The following is a 19,917-nucleotide window of genomic DNA, read 5'->3' as shown; positions in this document are numbered from 1 at the left end:
AGTTGAACCATCTGGCGCCATAATTCAGGAACGTCTCAATTCAAAAGGCTTCCCTCAAGGCCGTCGCCTGCTGCTGGGTTGCCTCCAGTGTGGAGCCAAGTTTAGCATTTGTAAATGTCAGTTGTGGCATCGAGAGGCCCCTGGAGAGCTCTTTGGGGCTGAAGCGTACAGCAAACAGCACAAGAAGTACAGCAGAGCTTTAAATATTTGCGACAAACTGCTTTATAGAGTGGAGCTCACACACACAGCGAGTTCTACGAATGCGAATGAGTACATATGTGACTGCCTGAAGCATTAAAATAATGTTTAGCGCGTGATTTTGTGCCAGGTTTTCTGCTTCCGCTGGCATCTTGTGGCATCAATTGTCAGCGTATAGCTGGCGGCCGGGTTTATCGAGGCGCAGCAAGCGAGGCGAGGCGCAGTGCACAGGTGCCACAATGGAAAGGAGCGACGACTGCCAACATCAATAACACTAATGGGAAAAGGATAAAGATAAGCATTAAATAACACACGTACGCATGGCATTTGAGGCTTATGGCGAGGCCCGTGACGTTGATAGCCCCAAGATGGGGCGAGCTACGAGCAATGGAGGCCAAAAGTGAAGACTACATGGATGTAACTGTGCGTATGTCGGTGTGTGCTTGCCAAATTGTTTGCCCGCGGTCCTTTCGTGGGCGTGGCAGCGTGTACGTGCTAGCTGTTAAGCGCCACATGGCTTGTTCTAACCCCCAGCTACCCTCCTTTTGCTCCACAGTCAAGCGCTTTGTTCACTGCGCGCATTTTTCACATTTTGCGCTTCCGTTTCCGCCATTGTCGCTTGCCTTTGCCCGGCTCTGTCCCAAATTGTGTCACATACACACGTGAGCAATTTAAAGTCAGGGCATTGCGTCCTTGTCTTTGCGTCCCATTTCAACTGCAAACTTAATTTTCAAGCGAGCCTCGCGGCGTGCAAATATGCGTACAGCATCTGAAATTTATGAATCGCTTTACACACGAATATGGAAATTCATATATGCATTGATTTGCCCCAAGAGCCGCAAATGAAATGCCCAAGAGACTGTTGCTGTCAAGCTGTCTACCTGTCATGCCTGCCTCAAGCAAAGGGATAATTAAATCGAAGGACTGTCTCATAAAAGTTTAGCGAGCTTTTCAGCTAATCGCCTGTTAAAGTTGATGCGGCTTTAATTTGTAGGGCATTTTCTCCTACAATCTACAAATGTGGAAACGAAACAACATAAAAGTTTATCGAATAGTGTTACTTATCGGTATTGGCAATTGCATAAGACAAAAACAAGTTTATAAGAAACATTTTTTAGGCCTTACATTTAAAGACAAATCCAGCTGCAAGCCAAAGTGCATAAAGGATAGGGTGACCAATTAAGTTCTATGCCAAATGGAATTGCAATAGATCAAAAACTATTTCAGAAATCAAGTTCTTTCTATTTTTATTTTAAAGCTACATTCATGCCATTATATATAAGACAACCTTTTTTGGCACACTCGTTTTAATATGTGGGGTGTTATTAATACAATAGCCTCAAAGAAAGCTATTAAGGTGAGATATTCCTAAAATGATTGAGTAATCAAATTTCATTTCACTCAGTCGAAATTTAATTTAAATGTCAATGTTTAATGTCAAATTTAATTGAAGATTTCAACAGCTTCATGTTATCGACAGCTGAAACATAACGCTCGAAAATAGTAATGCACTTGCTTGGCTAGCCTCTACACTAGAATAGATAGACACCAAAGAAAGCTGTTCAGATATATTTTATTCAACCAGAACCAAATTGTCTTATTGATAAGTGACATATTGGCCATACTTAGCACAGTTACTGACTAGCCGATCGTAGACCAGACCTTGAACGTTTTGCGATAACAAATAGTCATAATGACTGAAGCCGTCTTGCGAAATTTTCGCGTAATCGACAACATTGCTTAGTTGATTCTTCAGCTGAGTAACATCGGGCAAGGTCGCTAGCCAGTCGTCTTCGGAATGGTGTATTGCCACTTTGCAGGAGATCTGAGTGAGATTATAGGGCGGCGGGCTGGGTCTATCGTATTCCTGTAAGTTGAGCACCTCGCCATTATCGAAGGCACTGAATTCGTTGTTATTGAGCAGCTGAGAGTAGTGATAGATCTGATAGGCAGACGCGCCCTGCGACGAGTGACCAGCGACAACAGGTGCAAAGGTCTGTAATATATAGAGTATACATCATTTTCTTAAGGTCTGCGACAATTGTAAAAGCAGGCGAAGGTGCCCGAGCAATATCGATGCAGCTATGGCTACTACCCCACTTGAGTCAAGCTTAATCAATCATATATCTCTGTAGGTCTTAGATAAATATCTAGCTACTTACACTATTGAACTCGTTCCAGCCGAAACCGCACAACACAAAGTCAAAGATGCGGCATATTTCGCTGCCCATTTGATCGTTCTCGCAGATGTGATCTCGGAATTGCTTGATTAGTTTGTTATCATTGGCTATGGAGAATCCACCAACCAAGTTGAGCAGAACCTGCAAGCGCATAATATTAGATGGCTCAAAGAGAACGACACTCGAGACAAACGTACTCTGATATTTCGCTTAAACAGGGACAAGAATCGCAGCACTGGACTGTTTGTATTTTGCATATAGACCGTTGGCGAGAGAGCCTGCATGAAGGTCACTTTTTTAGCGTACTCGGGTAGCTCACTGGCCATCACAAAGAAGGCGGTAGAGCCCTGCGAGTGGCCAATATATTGTATATACGGCTGTGCAGTAATTAACTGGATCTGATCAATCGTTGCCGGCAAATCGAAGATGCCAATTTCATGGAACGAGAAAGCCCAGTACTCAGATGGCGCGAGATGGGGATCTACATGATTCTGCGAATAGATGTTGCCGCGCGTATTCAAAAGCCACACGTCGTAGCCCTGATCGTACAGTATATAGCCCAGACCATTCGTCGGGCCCATTTGCACCCAACACGCTGAGCTGGACATGAGTCCGTGCACCAGCAACACGACCTTTGCACCGGGTCGAGGTATGCGATGCACACTCAGCACGTAGCCGTCCTCTGTCGTTACATAATGCGTCTCCACAGGGTAATTATGTCTAACGATCAGCTGAACCTATTAACAAGTAGATAATATTTAGATATTCGATAGCTGAGGATATCTCCCACTTACTGTGCTCAAATGAGAATCTGCATTAATGTCGGAATCAGTGAAATCCAAGGGCGGCTTCTGGTTAGCTATTGGTGGAGGAGCATCCTGAAACTGAATGCTTACTTCTGTCTGTGCTTGTGATTCAGAATGCTCAGTAAGTTGTAACTGTTCGTATTGCTTATGAAACGGGCACTCAACAAATATCGTTATTACGCCGTCGACAGGAAGATGTGGATATTCTGAAGTTAACTGCGTCACATATGATGGCTTCGCTTTCTGATCACCGGAATTATATGTTGGCAATGTCGAATATGGATAGCTAGTTGGATAAGCTTGCCAAGGTGGATAGCTCTGGTTCTGCTGAGGAGGATACTGTTGTTCGGGATTATATGTGGGCAAGCTCGGATATGGATAATTGGTTTGATGTGTTTGAGCAGGTGGATAGCCCTCGTTTTGGGGAGGAGGATATTGTTGTCCGGGATTGTATGTGGGCAAGCTCGGATATGGATTACTGGTTTGATATGTTGGAAAGTTCACGTTCTGCTGAAAAGGATAATTTTGACCAGGATTATATGTCGGGAAGGACGGTTATGGATTTGATTGAACAGGTGGATAGCTCACATTTTGTTGAGGATCATATATTTGACCGGGATTATATGTCGGGTAGGCTTTGTCGGGATTATAATCGGTTGGATATGGTCGCCAAGTTGGAGAGTTCTCGTTCTGAAGAGGCAGAAGTAATTTTGCGTTTGTCTGAGGGTCGACATCTGCCGGATATGGTCGCCAAGTTGGATATGTCGGTAGAGCATCTTCATTTTGCTGGTCATTACGTTCTGGATTACATAAAGATCCTTCTGGGAATTGGATTACAAATGAAATATTTCGTGGTCGATTCACATTTTCTGGAGGCTGCCCATAATTTGGGGGATTCTTCAGAATAAAACGGTTAATGGTTTCGTCGTCCACATTGCAAAACTGTTTAAACCACTTCACTTTATAGTTAAACAGTATTTCCAGCTTCTGTAGTTCCACTTGTACTGTATCTAAATATTTCTGATTTGCCACACACTCGATTTGGGCGTGGACCAAAAGACCGATGCTGCAATGCGCCAGCAGCGCCGAATATAATAATAGACTCATCATCACTGCGTGAAGGGATCACAGGTTGCTGCTTATATAGCCAACGGGCGGAACAAAAGTAATTAGATTGCAAAATCGATTGACAAAGGATTTTAGGCAACCGTAGCCAGCTTATTATGTAACCGGAAGAGGGCCGTGCCCAATGGATTCAGAGAGAAATAGTAACGTGTTATGCCAACACATTCGATTCACTTCTTCAATTCTCAAATTTATCTAGAAATTTTTGCAGGAGCGGCCTAGGAAATCCTTTCAAATCAGCCTCTTGGCCAAAGCAATAATACTAACTAAATAACTAAATCCCTTCCCGACTTGATCATCTTTTGAGTCTAGACTCATTTCACACGCTTTAAAACTGAGCGGGAAAAGTCTTTAACTTAAATAAAGTTAAATAAGTTTGCAACAAGGCGGATTTATTTTTGATTGAAATATTGTTTTATTCGCATTTTATTCGCTATCAATACGTTCCGAAATAGTTACATACTTCTTTATATTGCGTATGTATACGGCTACCATAACTTGGGTTGTTAAGATCTATACTTATGGTGCATGGAGGTGGTGGTGGAGGTTTTTGGATGTCGGCTCGGACTACGTCCATGGCACAGTACTGCTTCAATCGGTTCACCTGAATTTCCTGTTCACGCCTTAGTTGCTGAATATTCTCTAGCTGCTGAGCTAGAACGAACTGCTGATTTTCACAGGTTTGCTGACCTTGACCATGGACCAACATTCCAATGCCATAGAGCGACACCAATGCCAAGAAAATCAAGGAATTCATAGCTAGAACTTGCAGTACTGAGTAGAGCGATCGCAACTCGCGGCTTATATAGCCTCAATGTAGTAACGCGGCGTAACACACGACAAATTCAATTATGCAAATCAATTGAAAACGGACCTGAAACTACCTGAAATTACTTTGTCTTTATATTTTATGAATTACCTATGAACAATTGAGTTTTTCCATAAGTTACTCCAATAGAAGAGATATACTAATTATGTATGCGCAGTCAGAGAATCTCGTTAGAAAAGGAATAAAGAGTTTAATTAAAGTAAAGACACTTAACTCACTCCAACTTCAACTTGTCTCCACATTCTCCAATTTGAATTGCCTGTTTTGTCATTAGATATATGTATGAAACTCTAAATATTTTATTTGTTCTTAAATATATTTCATTTTTTCCTGTTTTCGTTGTAATTTCTTTAACTTTGAATATGTCGGCAGCAACAATACCAATAAAGTTTAGCGTCGGAGAGATGTCGTTCCGGTATCATGAGATGGAGCTACACTACAAACTGTTAATGCCCCTCAATGCAGACTACGATCCCACCTGGTGCCGGGACACGTTCTTGAAGCAACTGTTTGCCGAAACGTATGCAGGATCGGACTTTGTGAGCTCTGAGTCGTCGTCCTCTTCATCAGTCCCGTGGGAGTTGTTCACTGTGCAGCCAGATGAACAGGTGTCTGTGGACAGCCATCTGGAAAGCAATCCACAATCAAGCAGCTCCCACCGATTGATGACTGAAATCTCTGATATGAGAATGACTCTCGATGCTTTCAGTATGGGTGTGCCTTCGGGTCGCATGGACATGAGAAATGACGATCTGTTGAAGCGCTCGTCGTTGTTCTTCATGGTTGCGCGTGTGATGAACAAGCTGCGGATCATGCAGACAATCTCCTCAGACAGGGCCGGCATGAAGTTGAGCCAACTGCCACACAAGCTATTCACATGGTCCTTGGATGGGCTATTCAAGCGCTGCGCACTGCCCAGTACCTTATATCTGGACGTGCTGGTGCGTAATTACGATGAAAATGTCCTGGACTGGGCCAAGTTCAGCACAGATTTGCTGGAAATTCTGCGCTACTATAAGTACTTCTTGACGGTCACATACAACAACAAGGGAAATCAAAACAGAATGAGGGCCATATTGTGGGACCAACAGCAGCTGCTCAATATTGTGGAGCAGCTGGACAGCAGTCTAAATGTCACAATGAGCACATTGCAGAAAATCGAAGACGAATCGCAACAAATCACCAAACAAGTCACAAACGAATTAACACGAAATTCACTCGACAGCTGCATAAGACGCACTGCGGATGAGAGAGTGCTTAAGCCAATCGAATGCCGTTATGCGCGCGCATACTATAAAACCCTGGCTGAGATGCAGGCCATGAAGGACGAAGTGCCTATCGTCCAGCTGGAGAAGGAAATTCAGGATCTCAATACTGCTATATCGAGCGATTCCAGTGCCACGTATGTTGCCATCGTGGTCAACAGATCTATCATAGAGGTAATCGAAAGCGTTTATTTATCGACCACTTTATGTACCTTACATTTGGCCTTTACAGAAGTATGGTCAACGGCAAGTTGAAATAAATGAAAAACTTTTGGTCGATCTGGAATATTGGAACAATCAGATATACGTGAAAAATGCTCGTTTGACAAGGCTACGCGATGACTATAAGGAGGTGCAGGCAAATATTGATTTCATGCGCCAGAAAATTGATGAGGTGGAGCTTCAGATCGCCACCGAAAATCAGTCCATGCGTAATTCTGTAAGATAGATCGTTAAAGCTCCGTTATCTCTCTTGACTACAGACATTTTTTTACAGTTGACAGGGGCAATCAAAGACAGTGGATCAAAGCAAAATGGAAGCAAATTGTCTGTGTTGAAAAGCAATCTGAAATCGACATCGACCGTTAAGAAAAGATTTGGCTTTAGTCCGAAACCTAGGGGATCCATATCAAGGGCATCTAAAACGAAGCTAACTTAAGCCCAAGTAGTAATTGAAAGTCTAGTCTGCTGAAATTCTGTGAAGCCCATCGACAATCTTACAATCAGCTCGTTCGGAAGCTTCTTTGAAAACTGTTCATAATCAAATTTAACAGAACAATTTGATTATAAACATTTTTCAGAGCAGATTCGAGTGTGTACTGAATAATGGAGATTCAAGAACATAGTGTACATAGCTGTTGTACAGAATAAAGCCTACAAGGACAGAAATCGAAGTTAAACGCTTTTCTGTAAGCAGCTTTAATGAGCTTCTCGAAAAGCCATTAAATTTATTGCTTTCATTCATATCAATTATTCTTTCCAATTCGATTAGAGTATAAACTTGAGAATAATTCATATTAAAAGCTTTTCTATAAGCCGTTTAAATGAGCTTTAAGGGCAGCTTTTAATCTCTATTGATATCATTCAACCAATTCTTTGATACTTGTAACTTCGTGTTTGGTTTTTAATTTAATTAAATAGAAAACGGGAGAGATTTATATTAAGCTGCTTGTATTTGAGCAGCTTAAATGAGCTTATTGTATCATTTGTATCAATTGATCAAAAGGCTCTGATAGTTTTAATGTTTTACCGCAACACATTTCAAGACATTTTCTGCACAGCTTTAATGAGCTTTTTAGCGAAAGTTTCTGAGCATATCTACAGCCTCATTTGCTGTTCATTCATGTTAATTGTTCAAGTGCAAGTAGATCGAGCTGCTGATGGCTGATGGCTGATGCTGCTGCTACTGATGCTGTTGCTGCCTTTCGAAACTTGTGTCGCTTCCTTGTTTGCACAAATTCGATTATCAAAATACACAGGCAAAACGACGGCGAGCAGCAGAAGCGAGAAAAGGATAATGCCATGTCGCCGCATTAACGCGTCTGTCGCTATATGTATGCGGAGTCAGCGGGGCACCGGAAGTAGGAGTCGAGTCGAATAGGAGAGCGGGCCAGCTGTCAGATCCGGCTGCGGCGGGCTTGCCCTGGCGTGAAACAAGCTGGGAAATTGAGTTTGGCTGCTTGCCTGGATCCCAGCTGATTAAAGCTCGACGAACGGCGTGGCATTTGGCGCTTTCTTTGTTTGCCAAGTTCTGCGGTGATTCGCAACCTTTTTTCAAGCATATCATTAGGATGCAGTGCAGCCGACATGGCAGCCATGCACAAATGGCATATTAAGCTCCACTGACAGCCGCGTTTATTGCGCAACCCGATGCCCATGGAGGAAAGGACGAAAGACCCTGTTCATGCCCAAGTCGTGACACATATTAAATTTCATTTCACTGCCAGTCGGAATAGGGCGCCTAATGAAGGTTAAGCAACTTTTAATGTGCTCTCGTGCTCGTCCTTTGCCTTCCACTGGCCATTTTGCAGACCATTAAATGTTTTGCCTGGCAATATGCCATATGTTTTGACATGGACAACTCCTGCTCTCCTACGGTGTCTCTGCTGGCAAAACTTTCCTTATCATTTGCGAGAAAGTCATAAAGACGTGTGTGTGTATGTGTGCGATATGATATGACGATGACAGAAAATGGTAATGATGACGCCGGATCACATACGGCACATCAGCATATGCTGGGCTTAACATTACAGCGTCTGGCATCGCCACAAAGAGGCAATTTATAGACGCATTGGACATGGGATCTTAGCCTCTTGTCTAAATCCTTCCATGACTCTGACAGCAGTCGTTGGGCAACAAGAATGAGTTTTGCTTAATTTAATATTTTCTCTATATCGATTGGTATTCGAATTGTTATATAACAAGCGGCAATTGTATTTTATGCCTCATTTGTTTAGTATTTCTAATGGAATTATTATTGCAAGGGTAATTATAGAAGTAAATATTTATTTTTATTTATTTTAAATTGTAATTTTATGGCAGGTTTGGTTACATATACAACCATTGAATCTGTAGTATACGTAGATAAATAAATATATTTAATTTATATATAATTTGGACTCAATGTCTACATCCAAACTTTTTTTAAAATGTTTCATTTTCTATTTATAAACATTTAATGCTGCATATTTTATTTTATGTACATTTCAATATTAATCAATTTATAGAGAATTATAAACAAATGAACTTATTGTGACTTAATTTTATATATTTGCTTTTTATAGATTTTATTATGCATCTTCACTGCAAGCCGTTGGCGACTTTGAATTTGATGTTTGCTTTTAAATCGAATCGTTTCTTGTTACGCTTGAGGAAAGCTCTGCCCCTCTTGGCTGGCGCTGCTTTGCTGGTGTGAAATGTGCATGAAAGAAACGCTTTGAAGCGTTTCTTACAACTCTATCCACACCCACACCCAGACAGTCAGACAGACGGGAGAGACCAAGCAGAACGCTGTGACCAAATCAAAAAACCTTAAGTTCGACTTTTGCCTTGAACATTTATTGTTATCAACATTTACATATGCCCCTCTCCATCTCTGACCCCTCTCTCTCCCTTTCTCTCTCTTTGTCGTCTGCTACTGCTGTAATTTTACGGTCGATTGAGTGCGGAAATCGGCACACAATCAAATTACCCAGTTCCCAGCACCAGTTCGCTGGGGGTGCAAACAAAACTTGGGCATTGCTTTAAGTTTTCCAATTAAAACAAATGCAACAAATGCGATAAAACAAAGGAATTTGGCCAACAATTCTGTTGTGCTGTTGCTGTTACTGGAATTCTGAAAATTTTTAACTGGCCAAATTTATGCGTGGAAATTTTCGTAGATGTCGTAAATTTTGGCATTGCGAGTCGACTTTCGATAGGAGCTCTTTTGTTTTGCTTGGTTATTTATACAGTCGCCTCTTGGCACACTATCTAGCAGTTGCAGTTGCAGTTGGTGTTGCACTGCTGCTGTTGCTGCCCTCGCCACGGCCACTTGTTTCCGCACTCCAATCCTTGGCCGGCGTATCGCTGTTTTCTCGTTTTTCTTGCTTTCTTTACTTGCTGTCGCGACGCCAAACACGAGAAGTCCATTTCGAAATTTATGTACACACAAATTGAAAGTGCGCTGCGGATGGAAGAAAAATGCAAAAGAAAAGCATGCAAAAAGAAAGCCAAGCGAAAGAAAAAATAAAAAATCACTCGACACTCGGTGCAAACTTCGCTGCTCGAATTGCAACTGCAGTTGCAGTTGCGATGGCGAGGCAAAGGCAAGAATAGCTACAAAGGAAATGCACTTGACTCCGCCCGCATTGTGCAGCTGTCCCATTGAGCAGTTGCCCAATCGCCTTGTCAAAGGCAGCCAACCTGCTGCCTGATGCCAACCAAGTGTTGACACTGAGCAGCTAAGCGAGCTCACGAATAGAGCTAAGTGGACTCAATCGAAGTCAAATGCTAACTCAACTCCAAGCATGCCTTATCGCAGATGATCGATTGGCTGAACCTATTTAAAAATTTACCCACAAGATTTTAGCTTAAGTAAATATTTTTAATTAAAAACGAAATTCATTTTTATCAACAATTTTAAATGAACTAAAAGATGAGCATGAGTAAGATGACGTATAGTTTAAAAATAATTTAAAGAATTTAGAATATATATATTTATTCTTTAATCTAATAAATATAACAAAATAAAAATTTATTGTAACATATTTCATACATTTTTAAAATATTTTGAACGTAACTACATAATAATTTAAATTTTTTTACATAAAAATACAATTTTGATATAAGCCTATAACAACTGCTCAGATATGGTTTATTCAACAGCTACTTCTACTCTCTCAGTTAAAACCCAACTAGTTTACCTGCCTTTTCCATGCACATCTATAACTTTTTTAGAGACTCGTTCAACTAGTTCCGCCTTAAACAAGTCCACAATATTTCTATTTAAATATACAACTATTATTTTTTATTCTTTTATTTGCGAAAACAAAAACACTTGGGCACACGGCACTTGGAAAAGTTTGTTGCACTTTGAACTCTCAGCGTCAGTTTGCAACTCATTTATAAGGATTAAAAGGCTTCAGAGGGAACCTCAACATTGGCGTTGGTTGCCATTGCCATTGCCATTGGCATAAATTAAATGCTACAGTCGCTCTGTGTGTGGAAAATGGGTTGCCTGGCCTGGCGTGGCCTGGTCGAGCCGTTCCAAGGGTGCATTGCACCCACAGTCGATGACACAATAGGAGCAGTCAGCGAGGTACTCACGATTCACTATGCAGGATTCACCTACATTAGCCCGAGGAGCAGCTCATTGCTATTGTCGCAGTGGAAAGTTTTCGTTTGTTGAGCCAGCTGATGATGCTGTGTCCCGTTTCCTGCGTTTGATGCAACTTTTAAAGTTGTTCGCTTTAAGTCAATTATTGCCAAGTTATGTCTTCTACTCTGTCTCTGGTCTCTGTGTGTGTATGCTAATTTGATTACAATGCACTGAACGAGGGCCGAGCTGCTGGCAAGCGATGCCATTGCCTAAGTCCCCTCAATGAATTATGATGGACGGTGTCATGAAAGCGCGAACAGTGGCGGGGCTCTGTGGTCGGATTCGGGTTCGGGTTCGGGTTGTGCGTGTTGGCCATGTTTATCTCTGGTCAACGTATACTTAGCACATGGTATCGGGGCGCTGGAAGTGGGCTTATTGCTGGTTTGGCGTTTTTGCATGCCACGCCCTCAGCTGTAGCACACACGATACGATAAATGGCTGGAAAATGGGGAAATGAAGTGCTTAGCGCTGGGCATTGTGCCAGGACTTTGGTCGCGCCACTTCATTATAAACATTTCTCAATTGATTATCGTTAGTGTGTGCCAAAGTCCGTATGTGTGTCTATGTGTGTGTGGTGTGTGCGTGTGTGATAATGCTATAATTATGCCTTTGCTTTTCTTGGCGTGCAGGAGCTGTTGCCGTGCGGGGGGCGCTGCGGCTTTGCCATGGCGCTTATATTTGCACGCATGTCCTTTATGCTCGCGTAAGTGTGCCTGTGTGTGTGAGCGCCTGTCATGGGGTTTTACAGCATGTTTATGGCATCATGTTGTGCGCTTGTGCGTGTGTGGGGCACGGGTTAGTGGCAGCCACTTTTGCATGCTCCTCTCACATTTAAGCAAGTAATCCACATAAACTGCTCTTGAAATATTTCATTATCGTAATGAAAAGGACTTAAATACATTAATTTTTTCCTACTGCCAGCTGGAAGCCCATTTCATGAGTGTGTGCTTGAGCTTGCCTATTGATAATAAAAGTAGATTTGGGTTCGCCATTTGCACATGCGATGCGAAAATGTGAAAGCTTTGTTCGTCTCAAGCGTAAACACTTATGTGTCGCTCCTAAATGGCAAGTACAAAAATTCCCAACGAATCTCTGTAAAGGCAAATTAAGGATTAGGCAGGAAACAAGGGGATTACGAAGCGACCAGCGGGAGAAACAATAAAAATTGATTGAAGCCCAAGAGGGAGCTACGAAGGGCCCAAGACTCGAGTCGAATATAAAGCGCTGAACTTTGATAAATACTGAATGTGTAATATATAAATACAAACAGAGAGAGACGAAGAGTCAGAGAGTGAGACTGCTACAATTTCATATTAATTGAAAAATGTCAAACAAATAATTATTTTATTATTAATTTAACAAGTTATCTGTGTAAATTATATTTACAGCACTACACTTGATGACCTACCCTGGGCTCACTGTCAGTAATTACTCAAAACATCATTTTCAATTAAAATATGTAAATGACAGAACAGATCACAAATCCGTACAACAACTAGGTAATTAAGGCAAATCAAAAGCTAATTAATTGCGATTTAATTAAACATTTTTTCATGCTCTTGTCACACTCCGAGTGTGGGATGAGACTTAATTTAATTCACTTGTTGGCCACGCAAATAATATGAAATTAAATAGCGATGCGCCTTCAACCTGCACAACAAAGTTGGCATGAAAAGAGTAAAAAAACATATAGAAAAATATTTATTTAATTCAATACATATAAATGTACAAAAAGCAATCTCAATTGTTGGCCTTTAATATTCAGAATTTCTGTTTGCGCAGTGGAATTTTGCTGGCTAGTGTAAGTGTGGCTTACAGTGCGGACCGCACGCAGTTGGTCGTCTTCTCATGTTCCATAAATTAATCAATTGCCGCTGCCGTTATCCGTAATCCTTTATCACTCGTTTATTTTATTGATGGGCAGCAATCAGCGGCCGCAAGGATGCGCCGCCAAGGATCAAGAGACTCGCGCAAAAAGGCATTCGTCCCTCTCCCCCCATTTAAATCAGAGATAATGGCTCGCCCAGCTCCACGCATTGCTTCACATCGCAGCGTTCGCTCAGCCCCGCTGACCCGCCGACAGGCGACAATACGCAAATAATGACGTATTTAATGAAAGCACATAATAATTTTCGTTTTTATTACACTGTAGCAGTGCACTTTGATGCGGCTGTGAAACGTGCAACGATTCAGGTGAGACATCTGTGAATCTGATATTAAATTGAGCAGGTTTATGTTGAGCTTTAAGGAATGTGCATAGATAGACAAAGTGCTGGAAAGCTATAGTGAAACTATGGGTTGACCAAGCTAGAGTGATACTATTTCTAGTAATTACAGTGCAGTTACTGTTTAAGTCATTAATAATATTTAGTTGCCGAAATAACTAATGATATTTGCCATTTGATTGTTAATTATGTTAATTGAAATATGAGCTTAGTTGGCGCGCTTCATTGTATACATGAAGCTGAAATTTGGTGATTCAGTCAGCTTACATATAGCCGCCGCTAGAAAGCGATTTGATCACCATCTGGAGCAAGGTTTACTTTAGAAATCATCGAAGCCAATATTTGGCATGTTTTAGGATATCAAATAATTTCTGTATAATTGAACAAACTTTAACAAAAAAGAACAGAAATATTTTATGAAGGCTCCAAGCTTGCTTCCCCTTATTTAATTAATATATTAATTGTGGCTAATATATCAAATATTGAACATATATATGTAAGCACATACAGAGCTAGTTCAACCAAAACCATGTCATAATCGATAAGATATATCAGACTTAAATTCGTAACCATCCGCAGTGAAGCTGATTCAAAGTGCTAACCGAATAGCCAACAATTTATAGACAGTTTGCAGTCTTCGTTCGGTAGGAATTAATGCATATATGTCAGCAAGGATATTATAGCTTCGGCCACTGAAAGATAATTAATCACTTTTGTTGTTAATTTTTATTTCTGTTTTGTCTTTTTATCGATATTATTAACGGGCAGTCAGCACGTCACGCACCGAAGCATGGCGAGAAGCTGCGGAACATTTAAAAGCCGCGAATATTGATGGCTGGTCATTTTATTTTTTTTTATTTTTTATTTTCCATTTTGTATTTTTCTGCTCATTTGCTGTTAGTTGAATCAAGTTTGGTGCTGTGCGTGAAATTGAATTAAATATGAAATTAATTAACTTTAATGTTATTGTTATTGACGTACTATTTAAAATGGTTGTTTGTTTTGTTTGGCAATTGCCAATTGCCTAGAAGAGTTGGCACTCTTAAAGCTAGCCAAATGTATAGCTGCTGACCCTGAACTTGTGCTGGGAGCGCCGTCACTCTTGGAGTGCGCCACGTGCACACAAAGCGGGCCAAAAGTAATTACAACAAAATGCAAAAAGCTTTTGGGCGTGGCTGTGGCAAGTGGCAACTGGTAACTGGCAACTGGCAACTGGAGACTGAGGCTGAGGCTGAGTCTACGGCTGAGACTGGTTCCATTGAATGAGTCTGACAGGCCCTTTGTAATTGGCATTGGGCGCGTCCGTAAGCATAATAACACGAGTCCAACTCCATGTAGCTGTGTTCAGGCGACGCGTCGGCCATTTGGCTTGGAGTCAAGTGCTTGCTTTTGGGCTGTCCTCTCTCTCCAGCCGTATTAAATGCAATATGGCTGCTCCGGCTCGGTGTCCGGGGCAGGCATCCCGCCCGCCCGCCTGCCACACAGACAGCTGGAGTAGAGCAACTACTTGAAAAAGGTTAAAGTCAAATGCCGCGCCGGGCAGACAAAACGGCTGCTTCTGGACATGAGTAAAGGTTGCTAGGGATGGCTAGGAGAGGGGGACTCGCTGCCTCCAAACTTTGGCCAAGTCGTAAAGTTTTCGTACGCCTAGCTGCTTAAGCAGCGCCAACTTTCTGGCCCCCTTCCAAGAGAAGTCCAACTTCCACTTGGACTTCTCAGTTTGGTGTTACGCACAAAAAAGCGAAACTCTGTTTTTCACTTGCTAATAAAAATGTAAACTCTCTAAAGACGAAGACGAAGACTCAATGCGCTAAGCACAATCTCTATGATGATGAGATAAATACTAATAAAAAAGAAAGGTGAATTTATATTAAATATAGTTTGAGTGAGAGAGAGAGTGAAAGGGAGAAAAACATATTTTAACATTAATTAATTATTTTTAAATCAGTTCGACTTAAATTTTAGGCAAGTATTAAAAGATTAAAGCAATTTTTAAGATTCTGATCCAAAATGGTCTAATATGACTTTTATTATTCTTAATTGTATAATTTTTATTTATATTTTATATTTACTTTATTTTTTATTTTTTTCAATCATTATTATTACCAATAGGAAAAGCAAATATATCTTCTCTTAACTTAGATATAGTAGGATTAATGATGGTAAAGGTATACAAATCAAATTTTATCAGCATTAAAATATTATATTAGGCCACATGAAGACCACTTCATATGCATTCTTTATCTTACTTTCTCATGATAATTAATTATAAATTCATCATAATAAATAAACCAAGTTAAACTGCATTTTTGACAGCTTTCAGTCTACCGAAATTATTAATATAAAAATTAATAAATATATCTAATTATTACATTGTTCTTTAAATACATTGCAAGCTGTATTTAAAAACATTTATACCCTCTTTTAGGGCAGACTAGTGACTTGTATCTATAATGAGCTAGACAAAGCCAAAGTTGGCAAAGCTATAAACCAGGCCAGCGCCTCAATAAATTGCCCAGGCGGTGTTTTCTTCAGCTTTTTTGGTTTTGCTTTTGCTTTTGCGGCCTGTCTGTGATTTCGCATGAAATTTTATGCGCGCGTGATTAAAAGTCACGTGCGTGGCTAATGGCGGCAGGAGGCAGAAGGCAGGCAGAGAGGCGTGGGGCAGCTGCTGCAACTAATGGCCAAGTGGCAGCCTAAATGCTGCGACTAAACAATGCTGATAATAATCTGGCAGCTGCAGATGCTCACAGAGCATTCGCCTAACGAGCTGAACTCAGCACCAAATCGAGGCAACTGGGGCTTCGGCGAGACATTTAAAGAGCAGCGGCTGCTCCCACCGAACAATGGCAGCAGAAAGGGCTAGGGCTGGCCAATCGATTCGGTCTCGCTGCAATAGCTTAAGATTTGGAGCCAGCCTCCAGTTTCAGGTTTTTCGGGACCAGTTGCAACATAGTGTGGCAAGTCGTGTAAAGCTGAGCGCTGATTGTCGCCTGATTGGCATTCGCTCTCTAAATAGCGACTAGCTAATTGTCGGGGCACGCGCCACAGGCTGACGCTGATTGCCTGCTAGGGCAAAGGGAATTACCTTATTTTGGCCCAACTGGCAATTTGTATAGTTGCCACAAAGTGGGTCAAAAGTGCAGCACATGGCAATTGCAGCTGGCCAATCGAAGCTATTTGATGACTACTTTATTTTAATAAAATAGTTTAGCTCCAAAATTGATCTCAATTGGCCCAATCCGCCTAGAAAATGACCTGAGCAGATGCCAAAAGTTTAATGCTTAAATTGCGATAATTTTGCAATCTCGCAGCAATTGATAATTTGATGAAAAACGCGTGCAAATCGAAGCTTCAGCTTTAACAAATCCCAACTGATTTGCAGCTACACAAGTTCTATCTATGCAGCTTGTCAGCCTTGGGTGGGCTGTCAAGCGTGGTCCAGGCTGCCTGGCAGAGCCAGCCAACATGTGGTGACAGCTTCGAATTAAGTTATTTGTCAAATGTCGAAACGTTTCGGCCAGCCAACTCAGTCTCTGGCTCTGTCTCACGCTGGGCTAGGAGTCAATATTGGTCCGTGTGACAGCAGTTGGCGCAAATAAAGGGTTTCAAATATTTTATGCAAAAGCTGAATTCAATTTTTGCCAATCAATTGTACAAAAAATATAGAAAAGCCCGATGACATAGGCGCTGACAAGAGCCAGCCAAACGAAAGCGTTTCAAATATTTGCTGAATGGACAGCAGCCAAAAAAGAGTAAGAATGGACGGAGCTAACAGGACTAGACTGAGAGGCTACCCTGCACAGCTTCAGCTGCCTCACAGTGTATCTAGGGTATTCAAAGTGCGAACAATTCAAGTGTTCACAGCTGTGACGCTGCTCGCCTAGGCAGCTATGAAGGCTTTGCACAGGCCGCAACTAAATTAAAAATTTAATTTTTCAATCAAGCCGGCAAACAGTTTAAAAAGCCGCTATGAAATTTGATTAGCGAAATCTCGGCTTGTATTTCCATTTTGATTTCTATTTCCATTTTCATTTCCCACAGCCAATTCCACATTTCCATTCCCATTTCCATTTCAATAGGCGTTCTGTTTGACTGACTGACTGATTGACAAATTGACGAACTGTGCTCATAAAGCAATTGCTGCGCCTCTTCTGCAGCCGCAGATTTGATCGATTGCCTCATTAAAAGCCCACACTATTAACACAGCGAACTTTGAACCTGTCTTGCTTAATAACATTATTTTACAAGCCCTTTTCAATAAGCCCTTTGACTTTAGCATCAGCTGTGTAACACTCTATGTGAGACTTATGAAATCCTCGGCAATTTATATATTTTAATACTCAATCAACTATTGTCAACTATTCCCACATCTGTACCACACTTTTCTTAACTGTTGAATATATTTTATAGACATTTCCACTGCTGTTTGAAGTACTCCAAGACCTATTAGAAGCGTATAGAATAAACGGCATTCACTTTCTATATTCGATGCAGTCAGAAATGTGATTAGCATATGAAACGATTATTGTCTGATAAGACATTGCTGACTTGTCAACTGAAAGCTGGCGAAACTAATTACCGTTCTTGGGCAGAGATAGCCAGTACATAAAGCCGGCAAAACACAGTTCAGTTACATTGATTGGTAACGCTATGCCGCTCACAAGCTGCCAATGGAAGTGTTTATTAGGCTTGCTTTGCCTGCCTCTGCTGTGGACGACAGCTGAAGCTGGCTACTTGGAGGACACTTTTCCTGCCAGCGTGTTAGAGGAAGCGAAATTGACAACGGTATGACGTGCTCCTCCGCTCGAGCAGAGTTTATTAATATCTTATGTTTACAGCTCCAGTTGTTGGCCAAGTACAAGTATCCGGGCGAGCTGCATGCAGTCACCACCGCGGACAAATACGTGCTACAAATGCATCGCATTCCTAGACCAGGCGCTAAGCCTGTGCTACTAATGCACGGACTGATGGACAGCTCAGTCACATGGATTTTAATGGGTCCACATAGTGGTCTGGGTTACTTTCTCTATAATGCTGGCTACGATATCTGGATGGGGAATGCTCGCGGCACTCGCTACTCGCGAGGCCACGTCAAGCTGAATCCCAATACGGACAAGGCCTACTGGAGCTTCTCGTGGCATGAGATAGGATACTACGATCTGCCTGCCCTTATCGATGCGGTCCTGGCCAAAACTGGCTACGAGAAGTTGAGCTACTTTGGCCATTCCCAGGGCACCACAAGCTTTTTTGTGATGGCCTCCACTCGGCCGGAGTACAATGCCAAGATCCATGTGATGAGCGCGCTCGCACCAGTGGCTTATATGACCAATATAGAAAGTCCATTGTTAGGCTTATCGCATAGATTGCTTAAAGTCATTGGAGAAGGTCAGGAACTATTGCCTTACACGGATATGTTCAGCAGCTGCTTGATCTCGGAACCTACATTACAGACCTGCCTATTTTACATGTGGAAAATCTTGGGAAAGAATCTTGCTGAATTTAATAAGGTTTGTTTAGCATAGCACAAATTTCTAATCTAATCGCCTCTCTTAGACAATGTTACCAGTTTTGATGCATCACGTGCCTGCCGGACTCAGTTCTAATCAGGTCCTGCACTACCTACAGCTGCAGAAATCAGATCGTTTCTGTGAATACGACCACGATGTAAAGGAGAACCAGCGCATATATGGACGAGCACAACCTCCGGATTATCCTTTAGAGAAGATCACAGCTCCTGTTGCCCTGTATTATACCCAGAATGATTATTTGGCTGCTGTAGTGGACGTCAAGCGGCTGATCAAGCGACTACCCAATGTGGTCGAGGATCACATGTATCCTTATAAAAAATGGAATCACATTGACATGATGTGGGGCATCAGCGCCAGGCGCCTGGCCCAGCCTCGCATGCTGGAGGTAATGCAATTCTACGATGCAGGAGGACTACAGAATGTAACACAATTGTCCACGACCGAAAGTCCCGATGAGACAACCAACGTGACGACGGAAACTCAGCAGGGTGAAGTGGCGACTGAGACTGACGATTGAATACATATTGTGGATATTAAACGTTCCTTAAGGATAGCTTTGCCGCATATCTTCAATGCAATCTTTAAGGCAGAATTTAAAACATGAAATAAAGAGTGAAGTCAAGATTATGGCTCCAATTATTGTAACACTTTTTAAAATGCTTTCCGTATGATGAATCACAGCCGCATTTATCTCTATAAGCCCTGCGCAGAGTATAAAATAAACGGCTTTCATTTTTAAATACTTTAAATCGATTCAGTCAGAAATATAAACATTATTTGCAGCTATTATAGTCCGATAAGAGCTAGCTGAGCTGTAAACTAAAAGCTGGCGCAACTAATCACCGCTCTTTCGGAACGATACTTACTACATATAGCACGCATATTGACAAAATATAGTTC

General features: G+C 41.6%; 3 protein-coding genes across 4 annotated transcripts; 2 read left to right on the top strand and 1 right to left on the bottom strand.

Moving 5' to 3' along the window:
* Window positions 1-1,754: 1,754 nt before the first annotated feature.
* LOC111600828 (lipase 1-like) lies at window positions 1,755-4,294 on the bottom strand. Of its 2 annotated transcripts, none has more exons than XM_023317135.2 (5): window positions 3,773-4,294; window positions 3,173-3,694; window positions 2,576-3,115; window positions 2,361-2,519; window positions 1,755-2,194 (listed from the first exon to the last, which is right to left on the bottom strand). In XM_023317135.2, the coding sequence occupies exons 1-5, from the start codon at window positions 4,292-4,294 to the stop codon at window positions 1,796-1,798; spliced, it is 2,142 nt and encodes a 713-aa protein (XP_023172903.2). In that variant the 3' UTR covers window positions 1,755-1,795. The 2 variants fall into 2 exon arrangements, with proteins under 2 accessions (XP_023172903.2, XP_023172910.2); XM_023317142.2 differs by having other exon boundaries at window positions 3,173-3,691.
* Window positions 4,295-5,428: 1,134 nt separating this feature from the next.
* On the top strand, window positions 5,429-7,320 carry LOC111601355. Its single transcript, XM_023317891.2, has 3 exons — window positions 5,429-6,577; window positions 6,636-6,842; window positions 6,900-7,320. The coding sequence occupies exons 1-3, from the start codon at window positions 5,501-5,503 to the stop codon at window positions 7,059-7,061; spliced, it is 1,446 nt and encodes a 481-aa protein (XP_023173659.2). The 5' UTR covers window positions 5,429-5,500; the 3' UTR covers window positions 7,062-7,320.
* Window positions 7,321-17,770: 10,450 nt separating this feature from the next.
* Window positions 17,771-19,665, top strand: LOC111600739 (lipase 1-like). The gene is made up of 3 exons (XM_023317021.2): window positions 17,771-18,274; window positions 18,328-18,996; window positions 19,043-19,665. Exons 1-3 carry the CDS (start codon window positions 18,140-18,142, stop codon window positions 19,532-19,534), a joined length of 1,296 nt encoding a protein of 431 aa, XP_023172789.2. The 5' UTR covers window positions 17,771-18,139; the 3' UTR covers window positions 19,535-19,665.
* Window positions 19,666-19,917: the final 252 nt, after the last annotated feature.

The sequence above is a fragment of the Drosophila hydei genome, unplaced genomic scaffold (assembly GCF_003285905.1).
Source record: "Drosophila hydei strain 15085-1641.00,03,60 unplaced genomic scaffold, DhydRS2 tig00008114-arrow-pilon, whole genome shotgun sequence".
NCBI lineage: Eukaryota > Metazoa > Arthropoda > Insecta > Diptera > Drosophilidae > Drosophila > Drosophila hydei.
This window is presented reverse-complemented; position numbering and strand designations above follow the sequence as displayed.

What these genes read in the sequence shown, in the direction of transcription:
- LOC111600828 (XM_023317135.2), bottom strand. Translation starts at nt 4,294, where the DNA reads ATGATGAGTCTATTATTATATTCGGCGCTGCTGGCGCATTGCAGCATC. An exon ending in TATATGATCCTCAACAAAAT is followed by an intron (nt 3,695 to 3,772) that starts GTGAGCTATCCA and finishes TATCCTTTTCAG; the next exon opens with CAGAACGTGAACTTTCCAAC. An exon ending in TGTTTAAGCGAAATATCAGA is followed by an intron (nt 2,520 to 2,575) that starts GTACGTTTGTCT and finishes ATGCGCTTGCAG; the next exon opens with GTTCTGCTCAACTTGGTTGG.
- LOC111601355 (XM_023317891.2), top strand. Translation starts at nt 5,501, where the DNA reads ATGTCGGCAGCAACAATACCAATAAAGTTTAGCGTCGGAGAGATGTCG. An exon ending in TCAACAGATCTATCATAGAG is followed by an intron (nt 6,578 to 6,635) that starts GTAATCGAAAGC and finishes TGGCCTTTACAG; the next exon opens with AAGTATGGTCAACGGCAAGT. An exon ending in ATCAGTCCATGCGTAATTCT is followed by an intron (nt 6,843 to 6,899) that starts GTAAGATAGATC and finishes ATTTTTTTACAG; the next exon opens with TTGACAGGGGCAATCAAAGA.
- LOC111600739 (XM_023317021.2), top strand. Translation starts at nt 18,140, where the DNA reads ATGCCGCTCACAAGCTGCCAATGGAAGTGTTTATTAGGCTTGCTTTGC. An exon ending in AGGAAGCGAAATTGACAACG is followed by an intron (nt 18,275 to 18,327) that starts GTATGACGTGCT and finishes TTATGTTTACAG; the next exon opens with CTCCAGTTGTTGGCCAAGTA. An exon ending in ATCTTGCTGAATTTAATAAG is followed by an intron (nt 18,997 to 19,042) that starts GTTTGTTTAGCA and finishes CGCCTCTCTTAG; the next exon opens with ACAATGTTACCAGTTTTGAT.